This window comes from Garra rufa, chromosome 5 (assembly GCF_049309525.1).
Source record: "Garra rufa chromosome 5, GarRuf1.0, whole genome shotgun sequence".
Lineage (NCBI taxonomy): Eukaryota > Metazoa > Chordata > Actinopteri > Cypriniformes > Cyprinidae > Garra > Garra rufa.
The window spans coordinates 35,732,888-35,760,695 of record NC_133365.1 but is presented as its reverse complement, the minus strand read 5'-3'; the positions used below and the strand labels follow the sequence as shown (position 1 = coordinate 35,760,695).

Below are 27,808 nucleotides of genomic sequence, written 5' to 3'. Positions count from 1 at the left end.
TTTATAAATACGCTCACAGGCACGTCTAACAATTCGATTTTCCCCATCAACCAACAGACAGACTTCAATCTGCTTTGGTCACCGTGATAAACAGGAAGCATTGCCTCATCGGTTACCATAGTAATTCCCTAAACAACGCCATAGTTGCCACCATATACTGAAGAGTCATAGAGGAGTGACCTAACTGATGTGTGAATCGAACACAATTTGAAGATAAGTTGAGTACTCTGACAATCTATATGGCAATTCTGATGACACTCTACTGTAAAAGCCCACATATTGTAAAAGCCTCTTGTAAATATAGTATGCGTGCACAAGTGCCTGAACCCTTACAAAGAGAGGAAGTTCAAGCAGGCTGGGTGTGGGGGGCTGGAGGAGAACAGGCAGGAAGTCCAGCACTTCACATCAGCACAGCTTGACGCTCTTGTGAGTGCATGCACAGATGGGCAAATGTATTTATGAACATGTGGAGAACGTTGTGCGAAAACAAGAAACATGGGTTGTTCATTCAAGCCTAGTCAAATAAAGTAAAAGTAAAGTAAAATAACAAAATAATTGCACATAGGTAAGTGTATTCAAGAACATGTGGAAAAAATAAAATATAAAATAAAACAAATGTTTATGAACATCTGGTCAGACCCCTAGACGTGTTATGCAAATACTAGATATCAAGCATAACGGGCCACTTATTCCTGCTCGGTCACCGTAAAAACAACTGATCTCAAGTCAGATGATCAAAGTACAATGTGAGAAAAATGAGGATCTTTGGTGAAGAAAAAGAAATCCTCTTTAAACACCATGCCCTAATAACCCTATGACACCAATGAGCTGAAAAACACCTTGCTCAACATGAGACTTCGGTTTTATAACACTAGGCTGAGTTTAAGCTTTGAGGTTTTACATTTTTATCCCTTTGAGTCATCATGTAACTGTAGATAAATACTCATATTTATGTGTACAGGAATTTAAATTATTCTGACTATTTCCGCATTTTTGTGTCAGGCTGTCAATCTAAGGCCTTTACAATGACATTCAATAGGCCTTCAAAGAGCAACTTTGCGTCTGGACATTGGAGAGGTTTGAAACCACCTGGACTTAATTCATTAACATGCCTGTAAACCTGTTTAGGAGCCTAATAAAACATTCTCCCAAGACTGGCATGTACCATATATATTATAAAGCTCTGTGAGCCTTGAGACATAGTCAAGCTACTTTGTGTAGGCCACCTCATGACCATGAATTACAGAATTTTCAACAAAGTAAGACTTGTGACCTGCACAGAAGTGTTTTTGCTCTGTTTTAGACATTAAAAGAATAGTTCACTCAAAAAAGAAAACTTGTTGAAGATGTATCCAGCCGCAGGCAATCTAAGATGTATTCATTGTAACAGACTTGGAGAAATTTATCATTACTTCATTTATTAACCAAAAGAGTCCAAACAACAACAACATCCTACAGGTAATTCACACGACTCCATTCCCTCAATTATCATCTTCAGAAGTGAAAATCTGCAAGTTTGTAAGAAACAAACCCATTATTAAGTCATGACTTTAAACTGTCACTTCTGGACAAAATATCCAAGTCCATAATATTATGGAACCTATATTTTAGTCAGAAGCAATGGTTTGAAGTTAAAAACATCTTGATGGATTTCCCTTTTACAAGCACAAAGTTTTTACTCCATAAGACATTCATTGATGGACTTAATCATGTGGATAAGTTGTGTTTTTATTTAGCTCTCATTCTGATGGTACACATTCACTGCAGAAGTCCAGAGGACCCAATAGTGAGCAAGTGTTGTAATGATGCATTTTCTCCAAATCTGTTCTGATGAAGAAACAAAGAAACATCTGTATCTTGGATGGCCTGAGTAGATTTCAGCAAATTTTCATGTTTGGGTGAACTATACTATCATTTTCAGGGATTCTAAAGCAAATCTCTCCCGTAAACTGCAAAAATACAGACAGCACATTATGTCCTACCAGAGAAAGTAATATACTTGACCACTGTTACACCACAATTAAAGGGATAATTCTAAGTCAGAATGTTGGCACCACATTGTGAATGTGCAGCAAAGACTGATGCAGAAAAGAAACAATTGTTGAATAAAGTCATTATTTTTGTATACTACACAGAACCATTGTTCACTGACAAGCTGCGCAAGCAATGAACTACAGCTCTGTGTAGTAAACGCTGCTCTATCTGAAAGCACACACGTGATGGAGATTTACTACTGATTACAGAACTGGCTTTACTAACAAGATGCACATTTGATATTGTATGCAATTTATCAAGCAGTGCTATTTTCTTTACACATAAAAAGGATTCTTGTAGCTTCATAAAATTACAGTTGAACCACTGCCCTTACTACCTTAGCTGTCGGATCTCATCAAAAATATATTAATTTGTGTTCCAAAGATCAACAAAGGTCTTACGGGTTTGAAACAACATAAGGGTGAGTAATTAATGAAAGAATTTTCATTTTTGGGTGCACTATCCCTTTAAGGATGCATATGACTCTGTCCCACAAGCAGCTTTGGGCTTCTCATTTAGGTTCCTTTGAAATGCCCAGCAAAGGCTAAACTTCTTTCACCAGCTGAGATAGTTCAACCTGCCACAGGATCTGCTGATACAGTTCTCCTCTGCAGTCACTGAATTCATCCTTTGCACTATATATATAACTGTCTAGTTCAGCTCAGCTACCAAAACTGACATCAGAAGACTGGACTGCTGAGCAAATCACTGGTACAACCCTTCCTTACTATCAAAGAACTGTACTCATTCAGAGTGAGGAAAAGAGCTGGCAAAATCATTATGGACCCTTCACATCCAGGTCACTTCCTCTTTGAACTGTTGCCGTCTGGTCGGCGCTACAGAGCACTGAGCATTGGAATGGCTAGACATAAGAACAGTTTCTTCCCACAGGCAATCCGTCTCATGAACACTTGTGTAATGCACAATACTATTTATACATTTATTTATTTTTACACACTATACTTCTTATTTACACTTCCTTGCATTTGTACATAACATACCTGTACACACAAAACCATCTATTGTCCATTTTTGTATATTGTTATTCCCCATTCACTTATTCTTTTTACTATCTGTGTCTTGTCACTGTCATTCTGTTTGTGCTGTAGAAGCTTCTGTCACCAAAACAAATTCCTCATATGTGTAAACATACCTGACAATAAAGCTCTTCTGACTAACAAAACAACGGACAACATGGTTAAATTAATTGCTGTTGTATTCCAGACTTTACTGGGCCAACAGTCCAAACAGATTGCTCATGACAACACGGGCAAACATAACTCAACAAGCCAGGATACTTAAAGCAACATCTAGTATAGTACAGTACAGTAGAAATTAGGGATGCGTCGAATGTACAGCAACAATGACGTGGCGCGATCAAATAGAGGCACGCACTAATGCAACCAACCTGTCGGCAGTGTGGAAGCATTTAAAACTGTCAGAGAAAGACGCAAAAATCATTACAAGCACCGACAGCGACAGACTGTTTAGAACTGCATCGCATGTCTTCGAGGACAAGAGAAAGGGGTGGTTGTTGCTGGTTACTGTATGATGACTGAACATTCATAAATGTTAGCATTGTAATTTTACTGTTGTTCTGTAAACTAAAACAAAAAAGTAAGACAAAAATAATGATAACAATCATTACAACAGCTTTATTAATATATTTATTATAACATTCTCCTTTGTTTAGCAAGGCTGCATTTATTTGTACAATAAAAAACACATGGCTAATTCAAGAAGGGGGTCTTAAAGGGATAGTTCACCCAAAAATGAAAATTTGATGTTTATCTGCTTACCCCCAGGGCATCTAAGATGTAGGTGACTTTGTTTCTTCAGTAGAACACAAACTAATATTTTTTAACTCAAACCGTTGCAGTCTGTTAGTCATATAACGGCAGTGAATGGGCATCAAACCTTTAAAAGTAAAAAAAAAAACATGCACAGACAAATCCAAATTAAACTCTGCGGCTCGTGACGATACATTGAGGTCTTAAGACACAAAACGATCGGTCTGAGCAAAAAACTGAACAGTATTTATATCATTTTTTACCTTCTGAGGCACATCAATGTCCGACTGTCCTTAGCTCAGCATCCAGCGTGTTACACGCGTAATATGTGCTCTGGCGTAGTATACACAAACGCTGGAAGCCAACTGTCATGTGTATATGACACTCATTGTTTACACAGCGCACAGAGATTGTGGATATAGCGGCTATTGAAAATGGTAATTACTTGCGCTTATCCTGATTGTTCAAACTGATTAAAAGCTAAAAGATTACGTTTGCTTGCGCAAACTCATCTGGGACTGTTGACTTTTCACCGATTTCCCCTTCCGACGTTTGCGTATACTACGCCAAAGCACGTACACCGGTAACGTGCCAGATGCTAAGCGCGCGTTCAGGACAGTTGGATATTGCTGTGTATCAAAGGTAAAAAAATAAATACTGCTCAGTTTCTCGCAAAAAACGATAGTTTCGTGTCTTAGGACATCAATGTATCGTCACAAGCCACAGGGTTTAATTTGGATTTGTCTGTGCATGTTTTTTTTTTACTTTCAAAAGGTTTGTTGCCCATTTACTGCCATTATAAGACTAACAGACTGCAATGGTTTGAGTTAAAAATATTCATTTGTGTTCTACTGAAGAAACAAAGTCACCTGAATCTTGGATGCCCTGTGGGTAAGCAGATAAACATCAAATTTTCATTTTGGGTGAACTATCCCTTTAAAAAATGGCCAAAGAATATTATTTGTCTAACTTATTTTTAAGTTAAATTAGTCTACAATGTATGAAGTAGACTATAATGTCTACTAGAATGTTAAAATGTTCAGTGTTAAGTAAATATTTTAAAATTGTTGTTTTGTAATTGATTTATTTTTTTTTTTTTTTGAAAAGCAAGACAAAATTGTAAAAAGCACATTTTGGCTATTCAATTTATGCAGTGGTGAAAAAAAAGGGCAAAATACCTGGGGCAATAAACTACGAAAAACCGTGTTCGGTAATCGGCCTTCGGCCCAGTGTTTAATTTTGCTCCGCTTCAGCTAAGAATTTTCATTTCGGTGCATCCCTAGTAGAGATGCATGGGTTGCTCCAACAGCACTATGATTAAGTGGTCTTAAACATTGTACATGTAAATGAAGCACTTCCAAAAACATGCCTTGACTTGTCAGGATCCAGCCCCGATCTAACTCTGTTCAAGCATGCTTGGGTTCACTCCTCTGGGCAACCATTCACACAATAACACCATCCTATTGGATCACTGCTTGTTCCTGGATCCTACTGTCCTGACACTTTGTAGGACACAGATGAGCTGTTATAAGCAATTTAACATATTAAGTTACACATCCCATTTAGCTCTTTATGGAGAAGTGCAATTTGAACCAACACAGTTCTGACACAATGCTCACCCACAACCATAGCGAAGACATGTGCCCGGCTCATGTTTTCAGTTTAGATGCTTTAATTCTCAGCAGATGTTGTGACGAATAATTTCACAGTACCCAATTAAGTACCCAAAACTTGCTTTGCTTTGCAACAGAAATCACTAAAAGTTCAGTAAGTTCGTTCATTCAGAGGATTTGTCAAATTGAACCAATAACTTTTAAGTTTGAGAATGCTTGTTAATGACTCATTAAAAGAACCGGCTCATAAGAGTCATTTGTCCATGAATCAGACTACAGTTTTTATGTTTCTGATTTACTAAAAATAACTGGTTCATAAGAGTCATTTAATTGTAAGTTGTGAATCAAACAACTTAATAAAAATATATTTCTTGTCATCATCTTGTCAAATTAAATTTGAACTGCAAACTCACATACAGAACTCGCATTAAATAAGATTATTTTTGGTGTGGCAAAACTGATTCAACAGCGGCAATGCTCAGTGTTTCAGGAAATGTTGCAATTCACAGGCTCACATTATAGTGACTCATTACTTAACTTAATTACAGCACTAACATAATGAACGTGTTATTTTGACAGGTAAAAGGGAAGGGCAATTATATCAGTGGTCAAATTATAAATAACACCCTATTATGAATCACTCAGACCTACACTCCTCTTGCAGGGTTTGTCTTAACCTGCCATTGTGACCAGGTACAAACTCACAGAAAGAACATATTTTCAACTGATGAATCAGACTCTAGTTACATAACACTACAAAGAGTGTTTGTTCTGCTGTTAAAGGCAATCAATAGTTACTGAACTGTTTGAGCACAGCGTTTAGATACATTCCAGAAATTAAGCACTACGGTTTACAGCATGCTTCATTAAAATCTAACGAAGGAAAACCACTTATCCACTCCTATTAGTGTCTGTGATGAACAGAGAACAAAAACAAGTGCCTCGTTGTTACATTGTCAAAATTTTCAGTCACCTCTCTAGAAGCACACAGTCTCTGCTAACAGATAACCTAAACAGCGAGAATAGAAAATGACAATTGAACACATTTTCAAATATGTCAGGGAACATCTTAAACAGACTAATGAATAGCAAAGAACTTAACCAGAATTGAACCATCCCTTATTTGGGAAAAAGGGCTCTGCAGATGTGCTTGCATTCAGAGCATACTACACGCAGCAGGGATTTGGCTAAGTCTAACACACACACACACGCGCTTTTAGATGGGCGCTTTATTACCCCAGGGGACATTACTGCCCTCGCCGCAAGTGTGCATTCCCTCTCGGCAGCCTCCCGTCCAAACTGAATTATGGGTTAACAGCCCCAGCTGTGACCACTCTGGAATCTGGACTACAGCGGAGAGAAAACAGCTCTAGCAGCCATAGAAGCCATCATAAGATGTCTATGAGACATAGAGAACCTCACATCCAACACCTACAAAAATGTTTACTTTTTACAGAGAGACTATAAAAATGCTACATTAAAAACCAGCAAACTATAATTCTAGAAATAAACTCTAAATGGTTTAACAATCACATTATATTTAGGGTTTGTGGAAGTAAAAACTATCATAACAACTATGAACTACCATATAAGTTACTGTAAAATTGGCAAAATTACATTCCTAGAAGTTCCTGTGTGACAATGTCTGAGTAATGTACAGTTGAGGTCACATCCCCCTTTCAGAATCTGCAAACTGTTAATTATTTTACCAAAATAAGACAGATCATACAAAATGCATGTTATTGTTTATTTAGTAGGGTTTCATCGATCCGATACTCTGGATCGGTATCGACGCCGATCCAAGCTTTTTGAATGGATCGGATATCGGTGATGCATGACCGATCCAAATTCGATACCATTACCAGAGTTTGATTAAATAAATAGCAAGAAATACTGTAAAACTATAATAATTTATACAAGAACACAATTATTTTAAAACATTGCCTTAAAAATAAAATACATTTAAAATGCGTTGAGCTTAAGGTTTCTACATTTTTTTGCAACGTTGAATAAAGTATCACAGACATATCTTAAAATACACAGAAATGCTGGAAAATCAAAGAATTTGTGGTACCTGAAGGATTTTTCTGAAGAACAGCAGGCAGTTTAACTCTTCAGAACAAACAAGGGACTCATGAACAACTATCACTAAACAAAAAACACAGATGTGAACCATTTAGGTAACAACAAAATGAATCCAGCATATGTAAACTTTGAAGTGGGGTCATTTTCATAAATTCAACTATTATTTTCTCTTGTGGACTATATGTAAACATCTTTGATGTGAAACATAGTACTAAATAAACAATAACATGCATTTTGTATGATCCCTCTTACTTTGGTAAAATAATATTTTGCAGATTATGAAAGGGGGATGTAAACTTTTGACCTCAATTGTACGTTACAGTGTTTTAAGTTACATTTTCAGGTATTTAGTTAATGCTTATTGCATTATTTTAGTGTAACACGGTGTTACCCTCATGTTGTCTGTTATAAGACTGCTCTCTGTCACTATCACTTTAAAATATCTAGTAATCACAGTGCCATTTTCAACAGTGAATAGTATTAAACAAAACCATATGAAGGGCCCACCAAGCAGGTGACATAACCACAATAATTTGCAACATATGATTCAATAGACAGGTATACTCTTGTTTAAGGGGCCTGACAAACAGCATATCAAGTAATCTAACAGTGACATCACTGTGAAAGAGCGACACTCTCACAGTAACAATGAACTTTCTGATAACCCTAGGCATGGTGTAACTATATTTACACGAGCAAATACGTGACTATTTGTAAATTTAAATTCAAGCATAACGTCAAGAAACACAACCGAGATTTTTGCGCAATACATGCATGTCCAGTCTGGGAATTGACACTGGCTAGAAGTATGCAACAAATAAAAGGTCTGCTCAAATCACATTTTATCTAATTTGCACAAACATAACACAGAAAGTGACATTTATAGTGAAATACTATAATTTCTGCTAATTATATAAAGCTCTACAGAATTAACGGTCTTCAAGCTCACACACAGAGAACGAATAACAGCCCATCTCAAGCTTTCTCTATGATCTCATCTGACTCTTTTTACAGCCTTGAGCTGTAAAATTCTTTCTATTATCAAACAGGCCAAATGAATACCATGGACCATGCCAAGCGTTCCGCTCGAGTTTCCTTTTTGATAATGTGATGTCTAAAAGAGCTGATTTATGAAAATAACACATCAGTTAATCTAGCAAGTCTGAAAGCGGCTTATCCTCACAAACAATAACCGTAATGAAAGCCGATTACCTGAAGTAATGAGTCATGCCTTAAATATGTGTCTGGTGTTGAAGTGACAGAGGAGAATGTGCACACTAGCAAAGCTGTTTTTAAGAACAGGGTTAAGACTCACCATTGTTAGTGTGCCTGACGCAGTCTTGAAAGACAGCGTTCCACTTTTGCTGCTCTTTTTCCGTCACCACACAGAAATAGTAGTGACGAGCATAAGGATGCCAGAGAATGAGGGGAAACTGCGTCGCACATTTCAGGAATGGAGAACTGCCAACTTTAGCTTTTACACCTGCAAAAAGTATGTTGCATGAGTCAATATTCTATTAAGTGGCCATATGAGAAGATCACAGTCATCATGACTAAAGCTGCACAACATGCAAAGACCACAGCCCATTTTACACTCCATTTCATCATTTCTTATCTAGACTCTGGCTCAACTCTACATTTATTCAAATAAAAAAGGCTGCAAGGTCAATACAATATTGTTTTTTTTTTTGTCGTAGGTTTTTAGTCAAGGTCACAGGGCCAGCTAATAAATACACATGGTTTACATTTTTTTATAACCACATGACTTAAAAATTATACACTACCAGACAAAAGTTTCTGAACAGCAAGATTTTTACGATTTTTAAAGTCTCCTCTGCTCACCAAGCCTGCATTTATTTGGTCCAAAGTACAAAGAAAACTTCAAAATGTTCATTTCATAATTTCAAACTGTTTTTACTATTTAAAATAACTTTTGTCTGTTTGAATATATTTTAAAATGTAATTATTTCTGTGATCAAAGCTAAATTTTCAGCATTTTCAACATTACTCCACTCTTCAGTGTCACATTTATAATATGCTAATTTTCTGTTCAAGAAACATTTTTTTCTATTACTATTATCAATATTTAAAACAGTTGAGTACATTTTTCAAGGTTTTTGATGAATAGAAGGATTAGCATTTATCTGAAATAAAAAGCTTTAACATGTCAGTATATATATATATATATATATATATTTTTTTTTTTTTTTTAGAAATGTATACTTTTATTTAGCAAGGATGCTTTAAATTGATCAAAAGTGATGATAAAGACATTTATAATGTTACAAAAGATTATATTTCAGATAAATGCTGTTCTTCTGAACTTCTATTCATCAAAGAAACCTAAAAAAAAAATTTGACTCAGTAGTTTTCAACATAATAAAAATAATACGTTTTCTGAGCAGCAAATCAGAATATTAGAATGATTTCTGAAGGATCGTGAGACTAGAGTAATGATGCTTAAAATTCAGCTTTGAAATGACACTTTTAAATATATTCAAATAGAAAACAGGTATTTTAAATAGTATGTCAAAATTTTACTGTTTTGCTGTACTTTGGATCAAATAAATGTAGGCTTGGTGAGCAGAAGAGACTTCTTTAAAAAACATTTTGACTGGTAGTGTACATATTCACATGAGTCTTGTGTGACAGAATCGCTTACTAACCTTAACTGTGCAGTTATCTAATCTTTCAACTTCTTGGTCATGATGACATGATCCTAGTAAAACCTGTAAGCTGGTAACTTTTGCATAGTTTTACAGAGCTTAACTTTCCTTTAGGAAAATTCCTTAAGAACTCCCTTACTCCCTGAGGTTTTCCCATCATTCTTTTTTATTTTCCTCTCACTCCTTTAGACTGACCTGGTAGGCTGGTGTTAAGGAGCTCAAGATATTCCTCCATAGAGGTCAGGACCCTGTAGCCAGCACAGTTAATGGTGCCTTTAGGATGCAGCCCTCTATCATGGGCCTAAATTAAACAGAAACAGATAAAGTATAAAGCAAGTAGTTTTATTTCAAATAAATGAATGACACGAGAAATCAAAATTGCCTTGATCTTTTGGCATATAAGAGGTTGAAAATAATAATCTTTGCACATATTTATTTGTTTTTTTTTTGTGCAAAAACCTTATAACATTATAAGTAAACCTCAAGGAACATATTAAAATAATTGTCTCTGGCCATTGATTAATCGCATCCAAAAAAAAAAAAATTGTTTATATAATACACGTGTGTGTACTTTATACATATTGGCCCGGTTTCACAGACAGGACTTAGACTAAGCCATGATTAAGCAATAGTTCAATTAGGACATTTTAGTAATTTTTATAAATGTGCTTAGAAAAAAAAACATTACTGGTGTACATCTTGAGTCAAAACAAAGGCACTGATATATTTTAAGATCAGTCAGTGCAAGTTTATTTCAGTTGAAACAGCTCAGACTTACATTTTAGTCTAGGACTAGGCTTAAGCCTTGTCTATGAAACCGGGGGATTATGTATATATATAAAGACACATATACAGTATATATTTTGAAAAGATATATAATTTATGTTATATATAAATATATATTTTTAACTTCTGGATTTATAAAACAGTTAATAGTGCCTTTGGGATGTAAGATTATCAGCCAATTTATTTTTTTTAAGTTGGCCAAAAAGTTCAAGACTAAAAGATTAGCTTGGCTGATGTATTAGTCCATTACTACTGAAGAGCAATTTATTTTATTACACTCATTACCTGTTTGTTTTCATAATAGTTGATGTTGTAGGAGTCAGGAATAAAGAGAAAACGATTCCTCCATTTTTTGTTCTCTTCTAGATACTGGAACAAAGCCCCTGAGAAGATGGACTTATTCTTAAGAGGCACCTAAGAAACACAAAAATTGAAGCGTGGTTCAAATAACATCTGGTTTAGGCAGAAAGAGAAAGAGACAGTTGTCCCTATTTTCAGTAAGGACCCAGCACCTAATTATACATTATCTAGAGACTGGAAGTACTTAATTTGTATTTACTTTGCCCACCCAGTGTGTCAGTCTACAGACACACACCCCATGGATGAATGAAGTGTACAAAGTGCTCATCTTTAAAGCGTCATACTGTGATAATACTACATATTCCAAATAAACAAATCTATGCGTTCAAACACAGCAATTATCCCCAATTCCAATCTGCTGTTTGAACCACAGACCATCAGTCCTATTAGAAATAACCCTGATCTAATGTTTCACTTGCACCTTTAAAAAAGACAAACAGAGCTGAAAAAGAGGAATAGAAAATGGCTTTACCTTCCTGTGCAGGAGCTGATTCTGAGGACCTCCTCCACCCTCAATGTCATAGCGCATCTTGTTAAAGAGAGCGACTGCATACTGCTGTTCATATAGCCGACCAAACTCTCCCATCAGCTCCCCTGTCCGTGCTAAGAAAAAAAAAAAAAAAAAAACCCCACACCCACAATTAATGAATATACACAGAACTCAAACAACTAGATGATAGTTTAAGTTTTTTTGACCGGTAAAGATGACACAGGCTTCTCCCAAAAGATAATAAGACCATGTACAAGAGGCATCATTGTGGGATTTTTTTATTTTTTTATTTACATTTCAACAAAAAGTGGCATGTCCAAAATTATTCATACCCTTTGCAAACTGTCACAGTCCATGGGAAAGTCCAAAGTTCTATACCATTCCAAATAGTCCAAGCTGTTCTAAAGCATCCTAATTACCCTGATTCATTGGGAACAGCTGTTTTAATCAACTCAACAGGTGAAAAACAGAAGCTCTCTGCTGTTGGTTTGTGCTCACTGAGGACCTGCAGCTGCACATTGTGGAAGCCGCAGGAAAGGGCTAGAAGACCATATTTAAATGTTTTTAAGTTCCCGTGGCTACAGTGAAAAGTATTATTCATTACAGTGTTTCGCACTGTGAAAAATCTCAGAGGATGTGGTCGGCACCTGTGCTGGCCAGGAGGATAGTGAGAGGAAAAAAAATAAGAATCCAAGGATGAATCTGGGCTCTGCTGGTGGCAACATCTCAAGGCAGACAGTATACAGACACTGCACACCGCTGGAGACCAAGGAGGATGCCACTTCTCCAGATAAGGCACACAAAAGCCCGCTTGGCCTTTGCAATGCTTGTCTGGACAAAGAAGACTTCTGGTCTTTTGTTTTATGGTCAGATGAAACAAAAATGTAATTGTTTGGTTACAATGATGTAGCCTTCATTTGGCGTAAAAAATAAGAAGCCTTCAACCTTAAGAACACCATCCCCACTGTCAAACATGGTGGTGGGAAACTAATGTTTTGAGGGGTTTTTTAGCCAGTGGACCAGGGAACAGAATCACAGCAACATGAAAAATGAGCAATACATCAAAATTCCCAACAACAACAACAACAACATCAGGCAGTCTGCAGAGAAACTTGGCCTTGGGCACCAGTGGACATTTCAGCACAACAATGACCCAATACACACAGCAAAAGTGGTGAAGAAATGGTTAGCATACAAAACATTTAACGTTTTGCAGTGGCCCAGCCAGAGTTCTGACTTAAATCCAACTGAGAGTCTGTGGAGGGAGCTGAAGATCAGGGTGATGGCAAGAAGACCCTCCAACCGGAAAGAGTTGGAGCTCATTGCTAAAGATGAATGGCCAAAAACACCAGTGGAGACATGCAAAAAGCTAGTCAGCAATTATAGGAAGCGTTTGATTGCTGTAATAGAAAAAAAGGCTATTCTATTGATTATTGAGAAGGGTATGAATAATTTTGGACATGTCACTTTTTGTTCAAATGTAAATAAAAGGAGTAATATCTTTTTCCACAATGATGCCTCTTGTACATCATCTTATTATCTTTTATGAGAAGCCTGTGTTATTTCCGGTCAAAAAAAAAAAAAACTTGCTGGTTGAATAAAAGTAACTTTAAGTCAGAATTTGCCAAGGGTATGAATAATTTTGGGCTTGACTGTATATATGCAGTATTGTATTACAGGCAAGTTAGACCTAATATTCACATACACATACACATACACATACACACACATATACACAAATAAATGTGAGCATGTATAAAATATACCAAATTAGATCAAAATCATTGTAAAATATATTAGCATGACATAATTTCTTTGAAACACTCATATATCCTTCCAAGTCATGTCATGCTTGCCTGGTAAGTTTCCATAGTAAGTGTAATGCTATAGCTGAACAACTTTAAAATGTAATATTTTATATAATAATAACAACAACAATAACACTGATAAAAAAAAAAGTTAAGCAAACACAGCAATATAAATATTTATATGGAAAGCAGTCCCATTAAGATTTTACATATTGCAGGCCACTGCAGGTTTACAACAGATAGTTACGGTACAATGAATCAATAGACATTAAACATTAACAGCAATTCACACTGAGCTCCATGTATCTGATCAGAAGAGGAGATTACAGTGTTTGAGCTTCACTGCTTTGTCCTTCACATGCATGTAACAGCAGATCAACACTGCAGTTGGCACAAGTACAAAGGCAGCTCCATTATTGACTGCTTTATAGCGGGATGTTTTCCAAATGACTATGTAGGGCGTGTTGTAAAACTTTGGAGGCATTCAGTCTCTTGGAAAGACTGAGGGAAGGGGAACAAAAAAAACAACAACATTCCTTTCCATTTGCTTACAATGCGAAGATGCCATTAAATTAGAGAGGGGCATAGAAAATAAAGCACTTAGTGATGGTACAAAGAAAGACATTAAATGTTAAACTTAGTTATCGAATTGCCTTTGAATGTCCATTGTGATTAGTCTTAAGAAACGTCAGTGAAATCACCTGCACATTAGCTCCGAAAATAAATATAGAATTGGATAACAGTACGGGATATTCCAAGGTTGTATATGATTTTGACCGATAAAATTTAAAATTCCCACAAACAGAGACTCAAACAAATCAGATCCATACTGCTAGATGCTCAAGTTCAACAAGGTCATTAACATCAAAGTTTCCATCAAAGCAAATTATAAACAGACCTGACGCATAGCATTTACATACTTCAGTCTGCCAAGTCAAATGCACACAGGAACACCCTAAAATGTTCCCTCTCTACATGTGTACACTCTACACTGAAGAAATTAAAAGTCTTTGGAGCTCTGCTTATGATTTCTCCTGACCAACACTCAATCCATCATATTTGCCCTATAAAGCCAGAATATGTAATTAAATAAACTGCTAAAGCCATTAGGCAGTTGTGCAGGCAGTACTTAACAGAGGGGGATGTGAAAAAGGAGGCAAGGAGGCTGAGAATGAGGTCACCCTGACCATCTGCATTGTTTTAAAAAGTACTATATTAGAGGCGATGGGAAATACGTGATGATTTCACGTGCCAAGAAAGCTATGGAAAGTGAATTGAACCTTCTGCAGTGTTGCAGGATTAGTTCACTTCCAGAATGAAAATTTCCTAATAATTTACTCACCCCCATGTCATCCAAGATGTTCATGTTTTTCTTTCTTTAGTCGACAAGAAATTAAGTTTTTTGAGGAAAACATTCCTGGAATTTTCTCCATATTACAGACTTCAATGGTGGCCATGGGCTTGAAGGTCCAAACTACAGTTTCAATGCAGCTTCAAAGCACTCTACACCAATCCCATCTAAGGAATAAGGGTCATATCTAGTGAAATGATATAGCGAAAAGATGTACACTACCAATCAAAAGTTTGGACACACTTCCATATTCTCTTTGATGGGGAAGTGTGTCCAAACTTTTGACTGGTAGAATATATACTTTAACCATAAATGCTCGTCTTGCACTGGATCTCTTCACGCATTACGTTATCATGTTAGAAAAGTGAGGGGTGGTTAGTTCTTTGTCTGTGTACTTCGGTTAAAACAATTGGTAGGGTTGGGTAGGGTGAACAAAACTGAACCTCATTTTCTCCTCCAACATAAAATATTGTTTTTTTTACCTTTTTTGAAAAGGGCTGTTGACTTTCTTTGAATGTTCAGTTTGTAAACACTGGGTCGGTACTTCCGTCTACGTCACATGAGCATGATTACGTAACGCGTGAGGTCAAACTAATGCAAGACAAGCATTTGTGGTTGGAAAATATTTAAATTTGCATTTTTCTCAGAAAATGTCCAATCGTTTTGCTAGGTAAGACCGTTATTCCTAAGCTGGGATCGTGTAAAGCCTTTTACAGCTGCGCTGAAACTGCAGTTTGGACCTTCATCCCATTGGCTCCCATTGAAGGAAACTATATTGAGAAAAATCCTGGAATGTTTTCCACAAAAACCTTAAATTCTTTCCTTAAAGAAAGACAGCCATGAACTTCTTGGCTAACATGGGGTTGAGTAAATTATCAGGAACTTGTCCTTCTGGAAGCTAACTACTCTTCGAACTAAGAGTAATGTTGCTGTTAATTGAAATAAAGACGAAATAAATAAAATACAAATATTTCATGTAAACGTTCACTTACATTTAAAAATTTTACATTTTCCCTGGTAAACTACCTTAAATTAAATTAGATAAAAAAACTAAAATTACTATAAAAAATTAAAGTAAAATTACTAAAAATTAGGGCTGGGCGATATGGCCTAAAAATAAAATCCCCGATTTTTTCACAAAAAAAAAAAAAAAAAAACGATTTAAATCGATTTTTCCCCCCTACTACTTTTAGCATGTAAAGAAACCCCAGCTTTTCCACAATATATATGGGCACCATATATTTTGCAATATACAATGCAACTGCATCAGTGATCGCTTTCCACCAGACCCCATTCTTATCATACCAGACACAGTAAATGTTTGTAAGACAAATAAATATGAGATGGGACGAAAATATATATTTCCATGCTTTTCTCTTGCACTTATATCGTATACAAAAATATACAATTTTGAACGCAGAAATATTAAATGATTTAAATAACTGAAACGATCTGCCAGCAGGTGGTGGTAAGACACTGATTTAATTACTGAATCATATTCATTTGATTCGTTCGAACGGATGGTTCATTCAGGAATAAAGCAAGCGAGTCTTTATGAATGGGAAATTGAATCATTTCCCTAGATTAGTTTAAAAATGCACGTTCATTCATAAACAAAACACCGCTGTGTTTGAGTGGAGATGCGCAGCGGCTCAAATGTGACTTGTTTCAGACTACTTTTGACGACGAAATAGAGCAAAATCAGGCAATAGCGTTATAGTCAGACAATGTAAGTCACTTAATAATAACTTCTTGTTTATTTAACTGTTGTAATAAACCAATATCTCGTTTACAAACTCCCTTAAAAATGATTAAAAGCTGTCACTTATCTTAGTTCGCAATCTCACAAAGCTCTATTATAATAAACGAAGCTACTGCCCATTCAGTCTCTTATTTACACTCTCTCTACACTTGAGATACATTAGTCAACGTGCAAAACACATTGAAACCTTTGAAGCTCCACTCAGCGCAAATACAAATATGCTGGTCGGGTCAGTCACACACGGTGCTCCTAAATATTTTTTCATAGTCGCACGTAGTAGTTTTTTTTTTTTTGCCCTTGAACGGCTGGTCACACCGGTGCGACCTAAGATTCTTTTTAGTGGCACCATTGAGAAATTAGGTCGCACTCTAGAGCCCTGATATGCAAATAATTCGCCATTGTCTTCAATCATCTCTCTACTCTGTTTATGTGATAAGTGAAATTGTACTGTAATGTAACAGGCTAACTTGCTTGCAAGCAGCTAATCATGTCCCCTTAGTGACTCGCGTTATTTTGCCAGAACGCGTTATTTGTTTTCCGTTCTGAATACATATATGTATGTATCTAATATTTTTAGTTAAAAAAAAAAAATCGCGATACCTCGATTTAATAAATTAAATCGTCTTAAAACGTAAATTCGAATTAATCGAAAAAAATCGAAAGAATCGCCCAGTCCTACTAAAAATTAAACAGAAATTAAAATGAAACATGAAAAAAACGGTTAATTTAAAATGTTTTAATAAATACTATAATAGTCTGTTATAGTATTTACGACTATAATAGTCTATATTATATTTTAGCTTCCAAACTTTGATTCGAAACAAAAGCTTTAGCACAATTCTCATTTTTGAAATGACAGCAACTTATTGTGATTATTAAAGACACTGCCTGTTTCAGGATTATAGGTAGTGTGGATTAGCTATTTTACACATACAAACATTGATGGTGGGAACTAAGCTGACTGTAAGGGCTGGGCATTTGTTCCTGCAACATTGTTTGCACACTAATCAGGCATCAATCTTAAGCCAACATCCTTAGGCCAAGTTCCAATGCTCTGCTGCAATGCCACATCATTCCTGACACAATTTCACAATCCCTATCTCCTCCAAAATCCAACGAACGAAGCTTGCTTTTCTCAGTTACTGATTTCGACACTAAAACAAACATCTCAGCAATGTGCATGAAGCTGATGGTTGGGAATAAAATCTGGCCAAGCTCTGCATTGGTAATGTGGAGGTTGGGACACAGACACTTAAAGAGAGGTTCCACTAGTGAGGATAATTACAATACCATCATGGCGACCACACAGGGGGCAGATGGCCTTCGGGGGGGGGGAAAGGAAAAGGAAGTTTCTTTGGAATGTGTCCATGTCAGAGCGGATGAAGTGAAAGCTGGGAAATCTGGGAGTTCAGATCCTGGTACTGACAACAAATATGCTCCAAAAGTTAACATGATCAACGAATCACTTCAGGCCTGGAAATTGTCCATGACCATGAGAAACTTGCAGCACATACTCTGCTATATGATGCGTGCACATGACTATATATTCAAAAATCCTTTTACAGTGGAAAAAAAAAGAGGTCTAAGAGAGGTCATTTCTTTAAGTGGTTTAATGAAAACAATGGTTATGAACTAGGCCCCGGGTCTAAAAGAAACCACAAGATAGAGGGCCTGTTCATGTGAATCTCTAAAACTGAGAGCGTTTGTGTATATGTGTGTGTGCTGTTTGTTTATGAGTCACTCACTGAATGAGTCTCATGTGATACTTGGTGCCACTCCTTGTTCCTTTTTAATTTCATTACAAGCTCCAGAAAAAATCAAGTTAGCATTACCGAACAGCAGCCACTTCAAAGAGAGACTCCAAACTCCAACACTTCATTACCCAATGAAACAAACTATAATCACAGAGCAACTCGATTACACTTAAAGAGTGCAATCAGAAACGTCTTTGTAAGGACTAAGACTCTTTCTTTTGTTAGTCATACAAACACAGCAAGCATGTCTCATTCAGGCTTATCTAGTTGAGCTCACAGCAGGAAATCCCAAAACACTTGGATCATGGTCCTGTTTGATTCTTTCAAGAAGAGTATGATCATGGATCATTGGGTATAATACCTGTATTCTTGATTTTGATTGGTTGACTGAAATGCCAAGGGTAATTTTCTATAATAGCACTGCATTAAGTAATGCTGACAGAATTATAGTTGCATATCCAGATGAGATCTTCAATTAACACTTCTGAAATAGTAAAGGCAGCTTAGGCTGTACCTTAATCAGAAGAAACATTTTTTTTTACTTGACCAACAGTTCCACTGGCCCTACCAAAAATTTGATAAATTTAGATTTGTGTCAGAAAATAGTTGTTAAAAATTGAAAATTACTGTTTTTTTATTAATATATTTTAATGTATTAATATATTTTATTTTTCAGCAGCCATTGTTGCAGTCTTCAATGTCACGTGGTCTTTCAGTTATTATTCTAATGATTTTGCACTTAAGAAATATCTTACTTAAGAAATATTGTTAATACACTTAAAGTAAAAATAAATGAATTAATACATGAATTAAAATAAATAAATGAGAAATAGAACAGCATTTATTTGAAATAAAATCACTTTTTGTCAATTTAATGCATTCTTGTTAGATAAAAGTATTACTTTAATTCCAAAAAATATCTTACTGACCCTAAAACTTTGATTGAAAATGTATAATTTCACTCAACATTACATTTGCTTTGGCATATTTGGAATAGATGACTGTAGACTGCTGGATTATTGAAATTTTAATGCACACCCTGCTTCGTGGCCAAATTACCATCTTGGGTGCATTAAATTTTTAATAATTCAATGTCTGTCATCAATTATTTCAACATGAGCTCCTCGTCTAGTTTATAAACATTCCATTAACATTTCTAACAAATGGGTTTTGAATTTGAGTTTGACAGCACAAACAGTTTAGATAAATTATATTGTTTAATTATAAGTATTAATCAAGAAGTGAGCTTATAAATTCCTGAAGTTTATGTAAATACTGTCAGGGATAAATAACAGCGCATATAAAATCTGACAAGGGGGAATTTAGAAATTGTTAAAAGGATAGTTCACCCAAAAATGAAAATGTGATGTTTATCTGCTTACCCCCAGGGCATCCAAGATGGAGGTGATTTTGTTTCTTTAATAGAACACAATCAAAGTTTAATTCAAATCTGCAGTTAATGCAGTCTGTCAGTCATATAATGGCAGTCAATGGTTACCAAATCTGCTCAGACCGATCGTTGTGTGTCTTAATGTATCATCACGAGCCACAGGGTTTCATTTGGTTTCGTCTGTGTATGTTTTTTTACTCTTCAAGATTTGTTAACCATCGACTGCCATTATATGACTTATATGACAGGTTGCAATGGTTTGAGTTAAAAATCTTTGTTTATGTTCTACTGAAGAAACGAAGTCACCTACATCTTGGATGCCCTGGGGTTAAGCAGATAAACATAAAATTTTTATTTTAGGTTGAACCATCCCTTTCAGTTGCCTTGGGACAAAGTGGAGAAACAAAAAATATATACGCTTGATATACTTGTTTTTTGATGACCTGTTGCTCCAGTAAGTGAACCATGCTGGGATGTGATTTATAAACATGCTGTGCTCATCATTTGTTTTAATTGTCCTGAGAGCCTCATTGGTGCTGAGTCCAACATTGAGCAAGCCTGATGTTCATCATGGAAAATTTCCATTTAAAATGACACTGGCTGATGATAAGAGTCAAGTAAAGCCTTGAGCGAAAATCTAATTCTGAAGAATAAGCAGAGGCCTTACAACAAATCTTTGCTTCTTGTTTTCCCACAGTGACACTGCTATTCCAGCTAGATGATATTTCAGACTAACTCCAGACTCGCTTCAATTTTTGCCTAAATTCCAGTAGAGCTGCACAATTAATCGTTAAAAGATCGCGATCTCGATTCGACCCCCCTCACAATCTTAATCCGGCATTTATACGATTCAGCCAATTATATTTTATTTATATTTTACAAAACTTTTGCTAGCCTAATTACTGCACAGTCTGCTGTGAGCTGATGCAGTGACAGGTTCGCCGTTCTCTCCAACATTACATAACCATTTAAACGTCATCTTCAGCGCACATTCTGTCAGATGCAATTCATGACGCCTCTGTATATGTACTGTACAACGCGGCATTCATTCACATCAGATGATAACTCAGCGGCAGAGTTCCACTGGGGACACGCTTTTCAAAATCCCGTTGGTGTCCACCCACTTTCAAATGTTTTTTTTAAAGTAATGTCTTGTATTGTAAAATCCACGCTCAGCGCTGCCGAGAGTTTCGCGGGATCGTTAAAACGAAACCAAAAGTAAAACCCGGACGCGCTTTCAAAAGCAATTTTAATACCCCGCGTTTAGAGAGCGACTCCCCAATGCGCGCAAATTAAGCTACATAAAATATCTAGGCTGTTATTAGTATGTGGGCTATAAGTTGTGTAGATAGCTCTATATCATGCTTGGAAAATTCTGTCTCTATTAGCACTTTGAATACTGAAAGAGTACTTTGATCGTGCCAGATTTATGGACCGGCAGAGCAATGGAACCATACATGAGCATGACGATCCATTAACCCCTTGAATTGAATTGAATCTTAAATCTTTATAATTCATGGACAAGAACATTTAGTAATATGATTTTGATGTACAGTTTCCATGTTAATTCAATGTCTGATTTTAAAATGGCATTCCAAAGGATGAATTTTGAAATTTTAAGTTTTCATCTGATATATCATTTCTTATTTCTAATGTGTAATAGGGAAAAAAGGCAACAAGAAAGTCTGTCTGAGTAAAAGGTCAGAACTCCAGTTATGAAGTAGATTTTTGAGGTGCACTCTTGTCATAAATTAATCTATGAAACTCTTGTCATAAATTATTTTCCTCCATAATTTGTAACACTAAAAATGTCAAATATCTATTTAGGAGCCTTAGACCTTTCCAATGATATATAGTTTGTCATGGTTAGATTAGGATTTATTTGTAAAATGGAGTCAACTTGGGCATCCCACAGAGTGGATGGTGACAGCCATAAAATGTTGATAGGCTAGTGTTTCTAGCTAAGAATCTTTAAATCGCTTTACTCTGACATAATACCTTTGTATTACATTTCTTTAAATTTAAAGCAAAGTTTATTTTGTCTTATTTCACTGCTATTTTACTGTTGTTTGATAACCTTATGTTCAGGGGTAAATCTTTAAAATAAAAAAAAGTTCTCCAGAATCGTGATCTTTATTCTGAGCAAAAAAAACTGTGGTTCTCATTTTATTCAGAATCGTGTAGCTCTAAATTCCAGTCAGCTCTGTGGATGACTAAGAATTGTTCGCTTGAGAAGACGATGAGTTAGCATTAGCAATGTAACAGGGGCTACACACACACACACACACTATAGGAAGTTGAATGGGTTGTGCACTATGACCTCATTATGAAGCTCTATAACAAACATATTGTGTTCAGAAAATTTCCGCTCTATTAGTGTTCTGCGACTTCCCAAGAAACACCCTTCCATGAACATTCCATTAAAGCATTTCCTCAGCCACTCAAAATAGTGGTGTGGGGGTGTCATTTACTTCCCAAACGGACTCAAACATCTCAATCTCCTCACCATGGAAGATTTGACCCAAAAACATGGTTAAACAAACATAAAAACCCAATAAAATACAATGTAATTCAATTAAATACAATGTAAAATAAACATTTGCAGCCACTAAATCTGTCAAACATTGTAAACTCAAAGAAAAGCAGATTTGAGACAGGAAGTGCTGAGGTCATTTTATTCCCCACCCACTATTTTGAGAAGATGACTTCATTCATTCTAGACTACATGAAGACAATAGGGAAAAAAAGTGTGGCTTTCCAACTTGGACACTTTTCATATTGGGGGACTCCCTTTTTACTGACAAGAGAAAGGTGAGGTTATACAGACAACATTAAACAAAAGCCTACTGAAGATGTTTCATAATGTCTGACAAGATGATTACATACACTGACTCTAGGATGATTCTACTACATTCCCATGCATTTTCACAGAACCTTAAAAATGAAGTCAGTCACACCCACTATTAATTAACTTATGACTATGAGAGTGATGCATACATGACCTCCTGAACAAAGGTTATCTAAATGCTGAGTATGACAGATCATCCAGACAGCCTCCTTACTGCTGTTCGGCTCTGCATGCATTCCTGAGATTCCATATCTGATATGTGCTTTCTCTTAAAATGTGCAAAAGCTAAGAGGATAGAAAGTTCTCTCTTGCACTTCTCAAAGCAATCTCAGTTTGAATTTAACAATAATCTTTCAATAAAGCATTTACATTATTCTTACAAGGTTTCAAAATTATAAGCTTTCTGAGTGACACTCCAGATTTTTTGCAGACTAAAATGACAAATAAAGGATTATAAAGTGCAAAAAAAAAAAAAAAAAGTATTGAGAAAATCGCTTTTGAAAATTGTCCAAATAAAGTTCTTAGCAATGCAAATTAAGTCAAAGTGGGGGAAAAATACAAAATATCTTCATGGAATATGATCTTAGTTTCCTAACAATTTTTGGCATAAAAGAAAAATCGATAATTTGACCCATACAATGTATTTTTGGCTATTGCTACTTAAGACTAGTTTTGTGGTCCAGGGTCATATATATATATATATATACACATATACACCAGTAGCTGTCAAATATTTGTATTTACTGTTTTAGAAATTAATGTTACAAAAATGAAATGGAAAAATGAAACAACAACAACAAAACAGCTGAAGTTAGCTCTGAAATACCAAACATTAAAGCAACATTCCCAACAGCTCATGGTTACATCTCAATCTATCCTGACCGTATTGCATTTTATACAACTACATTTGTATTTGATGCCTTTATGACTTATGTAATATTCATATTTATCATTTAAGTCAGATAAATGGTTTGTTTGTACTCGCTATGTTTATACGCCTAGGGTAAATGTTGCTCTTTAAATTCAATTCTAACGGCAAAAACTATAAAGTGAAGTTCTCGGCCTTTCCTCAATCCTGTTCCACCCAAACCACACCTGACCACAAAGTTTTGAAGAGATGCAGGTCACCTAGCCACCCATACTAATTTATTTACACTGCATTATTTTTTGTCAACATTTACTTAAGATAAGATACATAAATTGGTTGTTCAGCTCACATTATCTTCTACATCCTAATGGAGAAGCATACAAGTTTAACGTTCTCTCAATTTTTTTTACTTACTTCTCATAGTATTATTATTTCTGCAGTGTGTAATTTAAAACTTCTAAAAAGTAACAGGAAACACTGTGCCACGTCGCAGCAAAGCACGGGAACAGCACAAAGTTTATTATCCCACGTTTATTTTTTTGGGGGGGAATGTAAACCCTTTCACCATAAACCCCAGCACTGGCCTTAACTGCATTGCAACCCTTTCGCAACACCATATTTTGCATACCAAAACTGATTATCTATCACGTCTAGTGAAGCATCGCGGTTAGTAGACACGTCCATCAGAGCGCTTACCTGTTATAACCTCCCGTTTGCCTTCATCCAGATGAGTTGAGATCAAATCCCCCATCGCGCCGCTGTTAGTTGGCAAATTTGGCTGGATCGGTCAACTTCGTCTCAGAGGAGCAGCTGTGTAGCAGCAGCAGGGCGCTGGTTTCTTATGATAAGATATGAACTGAAGTTGATTTTAGCGGCTCCGCCCCTCTTTTTTACCCAAGTAGTTTAAACGCAGGAAGAGTGGCTGGAGTTACATGCAACGTTAGAGTTGACAGGCACCGCGCTGAATTATCAAAGTCTCAGTTTTCCATTACTTTTGGTTTATGATTCTTTAGTCCCGCGTGAAGCAGTCCTGAGCTCGGTTTCTGCGTCAAAACACACATTTCTTGAGACACATGAGCGTGCTGAAGGCGGGGTTACAGGATTCTGAATTCACCTCCAATTAGAGGCGGGGCTGTGCCTCGAACAAATATTTGAACGAATCATTCCCATCAACTCTACATGTAACGTTACTGATTCATGTTGTTCACTTTTGAAAGGGCTTTTAATTCTAACTTCAAAGACTGACTATAGTATGAGTAAAGGTGACAAATAGCACAAATAGGAATAAACGAAGACGCCCCATGCAATGAATGAGTCATCAACGAATTTAATAAATGAGGGCAAATGTCTATTATACTAGGCTATAGACAAAAAGTTGGTATAATGACGTCCTAATTATTAAGTTCATTGTTATTGTCTTTTTTCTTGATTAAAGCACAAAATCTTCCGAAACATTCAAAAGAATCGACTCACTTGGATGAGTCAAATTAATCTTAAAGGGGTCATCGGATGCAAAACTAACTTTTCCATGTTGTTTGAACATTAATGTGTGTTGGTAGTTTGTGTACACAACCACCTTACAATGATAAAAATCCACCCAGTGGTATTTTTTTTTTATCTTTAAAAGTAATATCCCCTTCTTGTCATTGTGACGAAACACAATTGATTGACATGAGTGTTTTACCTTAGACCCGCCTTCACCGAGCTGAAACAGTCCGAATAAGATCATCATTGTCAGTGTGGACTCAGGTGCAGAGGAAGACTCTAATTGAGCGATTGAAGTGTTCTGTTGTTGGATGTAATAATGAACACAGCAGTTATCATTTACTGAAGATGCAATTGAAAACTTTACTTTCGCGTTTAAAAGGAAAGCGCGATCTCGGTCTGCATATCATATGCCTCTGTGTTCCTGCAAATCGTTCCTGATGCAGCTTCACCCACAGCAGAAGTGACTATGAAGATTTTTTTATGCATCTTCGTAAATGGCCTTTCTTAATAATATGCTTGTTGCCAAGTTTCGCCACTAAATGCAGCTAAATGGCTGAAGTAAACAATTATTGCTGCGTCTGAAATCGCATACTGCTTCAGTAGGTACTACATTTAAATTTGAACGTACTTCCCGACCGTTAAAAATGTACATTCTATATAGTATGAATATGGGTAGTATGAATGGAATTCGGACGTACCTCATCCACTGCGTCTCCACTTTCCGCCAATTTTCGAATATGACGACTCCTGTCCTGGAGCCTGAAGTGTCCATGGTATGCATACTGCAGAATTCGGGCGGAAGCAGTCATCCGGGTACTTCTCGCCTACTGTATTTCGAATACTATGGCTGCGTCCGAAATCGCATACTACCCTACTATATAGTACGTGAAAAGCAGTACGCGAGGCGAGTAGTATGTCCGAATTCATAGTATTCGAAATTCAGTAGGCGAGAAGTACCCGGATGACCTACTGCTTCCGCCAGAATTCTGTAGTAGGCATACCATGGACACTTTCCTATCCCATGAGGCTCCGCGGGAGGAGGCGTCATATTCGAAAAATGGCGGAAAGTGGAGACGCGCATAGATATATACGTAGATGCCTCATCGGGCCGCTCCAAGCACGTAGATGAGGAACGGTCCACTTGACATCATTCACCATATAGTAGGTTTGCCAACGGCTGTGCAGGACTGTGGCATTTCGAATATTCAGTGATTTACCATAGTCAGTTACATAGATCTATGGGTGAATGACGTCAAGTTGACTGCAGTGAAATGGCGGACGGCTTACGTATAAACGGCCCATAGAAACAGTCACTATTGAGGCATCTACTTATATGTATCTATGGAGACGCGGCTCTTTTCAAGTGTACATTTTCGCGCTGTTGTGATGACGCAAGACAAGTGACAACATCAATTTGGCGGATGTAGTATGTCCGAATTCCATTCATACTACTCACATTCATACTATATAGAACGTACTGTTTTAACGGTTGGGTAGTACGTTTGAATTTAAATGTAGTACCTACTTAAGTAGTATGCGATTTCGGACGCAACCTATGAATTCGGACATACTACTCGCCTCACATACTGTTTTTTGCATTCTATATAGTAGGGAAGTATGCGATTTCGGACGCAGTGTATGTCTCGTAATCCCAGAGAGGGGCGGGGCGAGCAGAGCTCGGTGGCATTTAAAGGGGCCATGTCTTAAAATAAACTGAGTTTTTGCAGAGCTGCTTTTGACAAGGTAAAATGCTGTTTTTTTTTTCACATTACTATTGAGAATTTTTAACCAAAGTATATTATAGACTTTTCATAAAGAATCATATGAACTTGTGGAAAATGGGCATCCGATGACCCCTTTAAGAGATACAATAAAAATGTGTGCAATGTGCAAAAATACACAAATAAATAAAACTATGAATAAAGCATCCAATATAATTTAACTTACTCTAACAAAACTGTTATTTTGAATGAACTGTTTATTTTTACTTTTTTTTTTTTGCTAATTAGGATGGTTTTGCATTTACTTTTACTGTTTAGCAAAAAAGGAAAAAGGATAAGGAAAAGAAAATAATCTGTAAAATTTTACTGATTTTTTTGCATTTACTTTTACTCTTTAGCAAAAACAACCAAACACAAAAAAATCTGTAAAAAATAAATAGTTTATTCAAAATAACAGTTTTGTTACAATAAGCATTTTTTTTTTCTTAAAGTAAAGCACAAAATCTTCTGAAACATTCACAAGAATGAAATCACTGGGATAAATCAAATTTCTCACTACCATACAGAGCTTGATTTTAAGAGATACAATGAAAATGTGTGTAATGTACAAAAAAAAATAAACTATGAATAAAGCGTCCAATATAATTGTATTTATTCTAACAAAGGTAGTATTTGAATAAATTATTTATTTATTACAGATTTTTATTTTATTTATTTATTTTTTTGCATTTGCCTTTACTCTTTAGCAAAAACAACCAAACACAAAAAATCTGTAAAAATAAATAGTTTATTCAAAATAACAGTTTTGTTACAATAAGATATTTTTTTTCTCTTTAAGCACAAAATCTTCCGGAATAAATCACTGGGATAAATCTAATTTCTCACAACCATACAGAGCTTGATACTAAGAGATACAATGAAAATGTGTGTAATGTACAAAAATAAATAAATAAACTATGAAAAAGGAACCCAGTATTATTATTTTTCTTATTCT

General features: G+C 36.0%; 1 protein-coding gene across 1 annotated transcript in view; it reads right to left on the bottom strand.

The window, feature by feature from the left end:
- Positions 1–24,654, bottom strand: part of niban2b (niban apoptosis regulator 2b) — a 37,037-nt gene extending 12,383 nt beyond the window's left edge. The window contains exons 1-5 of the mRNA XM_073839938.1: positions 24,302–24,654; positions 11,807–11,937; positions 11,260–11,388; positions 10,384–10,489; positions 8,838–9,005 (exon numbers count right to left, since the gene is read on the bottom strand). Of these exons, the coding sequence (XP_073696039.1) occupies positions 8,838–9,005; positions 10,384–10,489; positions 11,260–11,388; positions 11,807–11,937; positions 24,302–24,356 (589 nt within the window). The 5' untranslated portion in view covers positions 24,357–24,654. The remainder of the gene's footprint in view (positions 1–8,837; positions 9,006–10,383; positions 10,490–11,259; positions 11,389–11,806; positions 11,938–24,301) is intronic.
- Between the last annotated feature and the right edge of the window lie 3,154 nt (positions 24,655–27,808).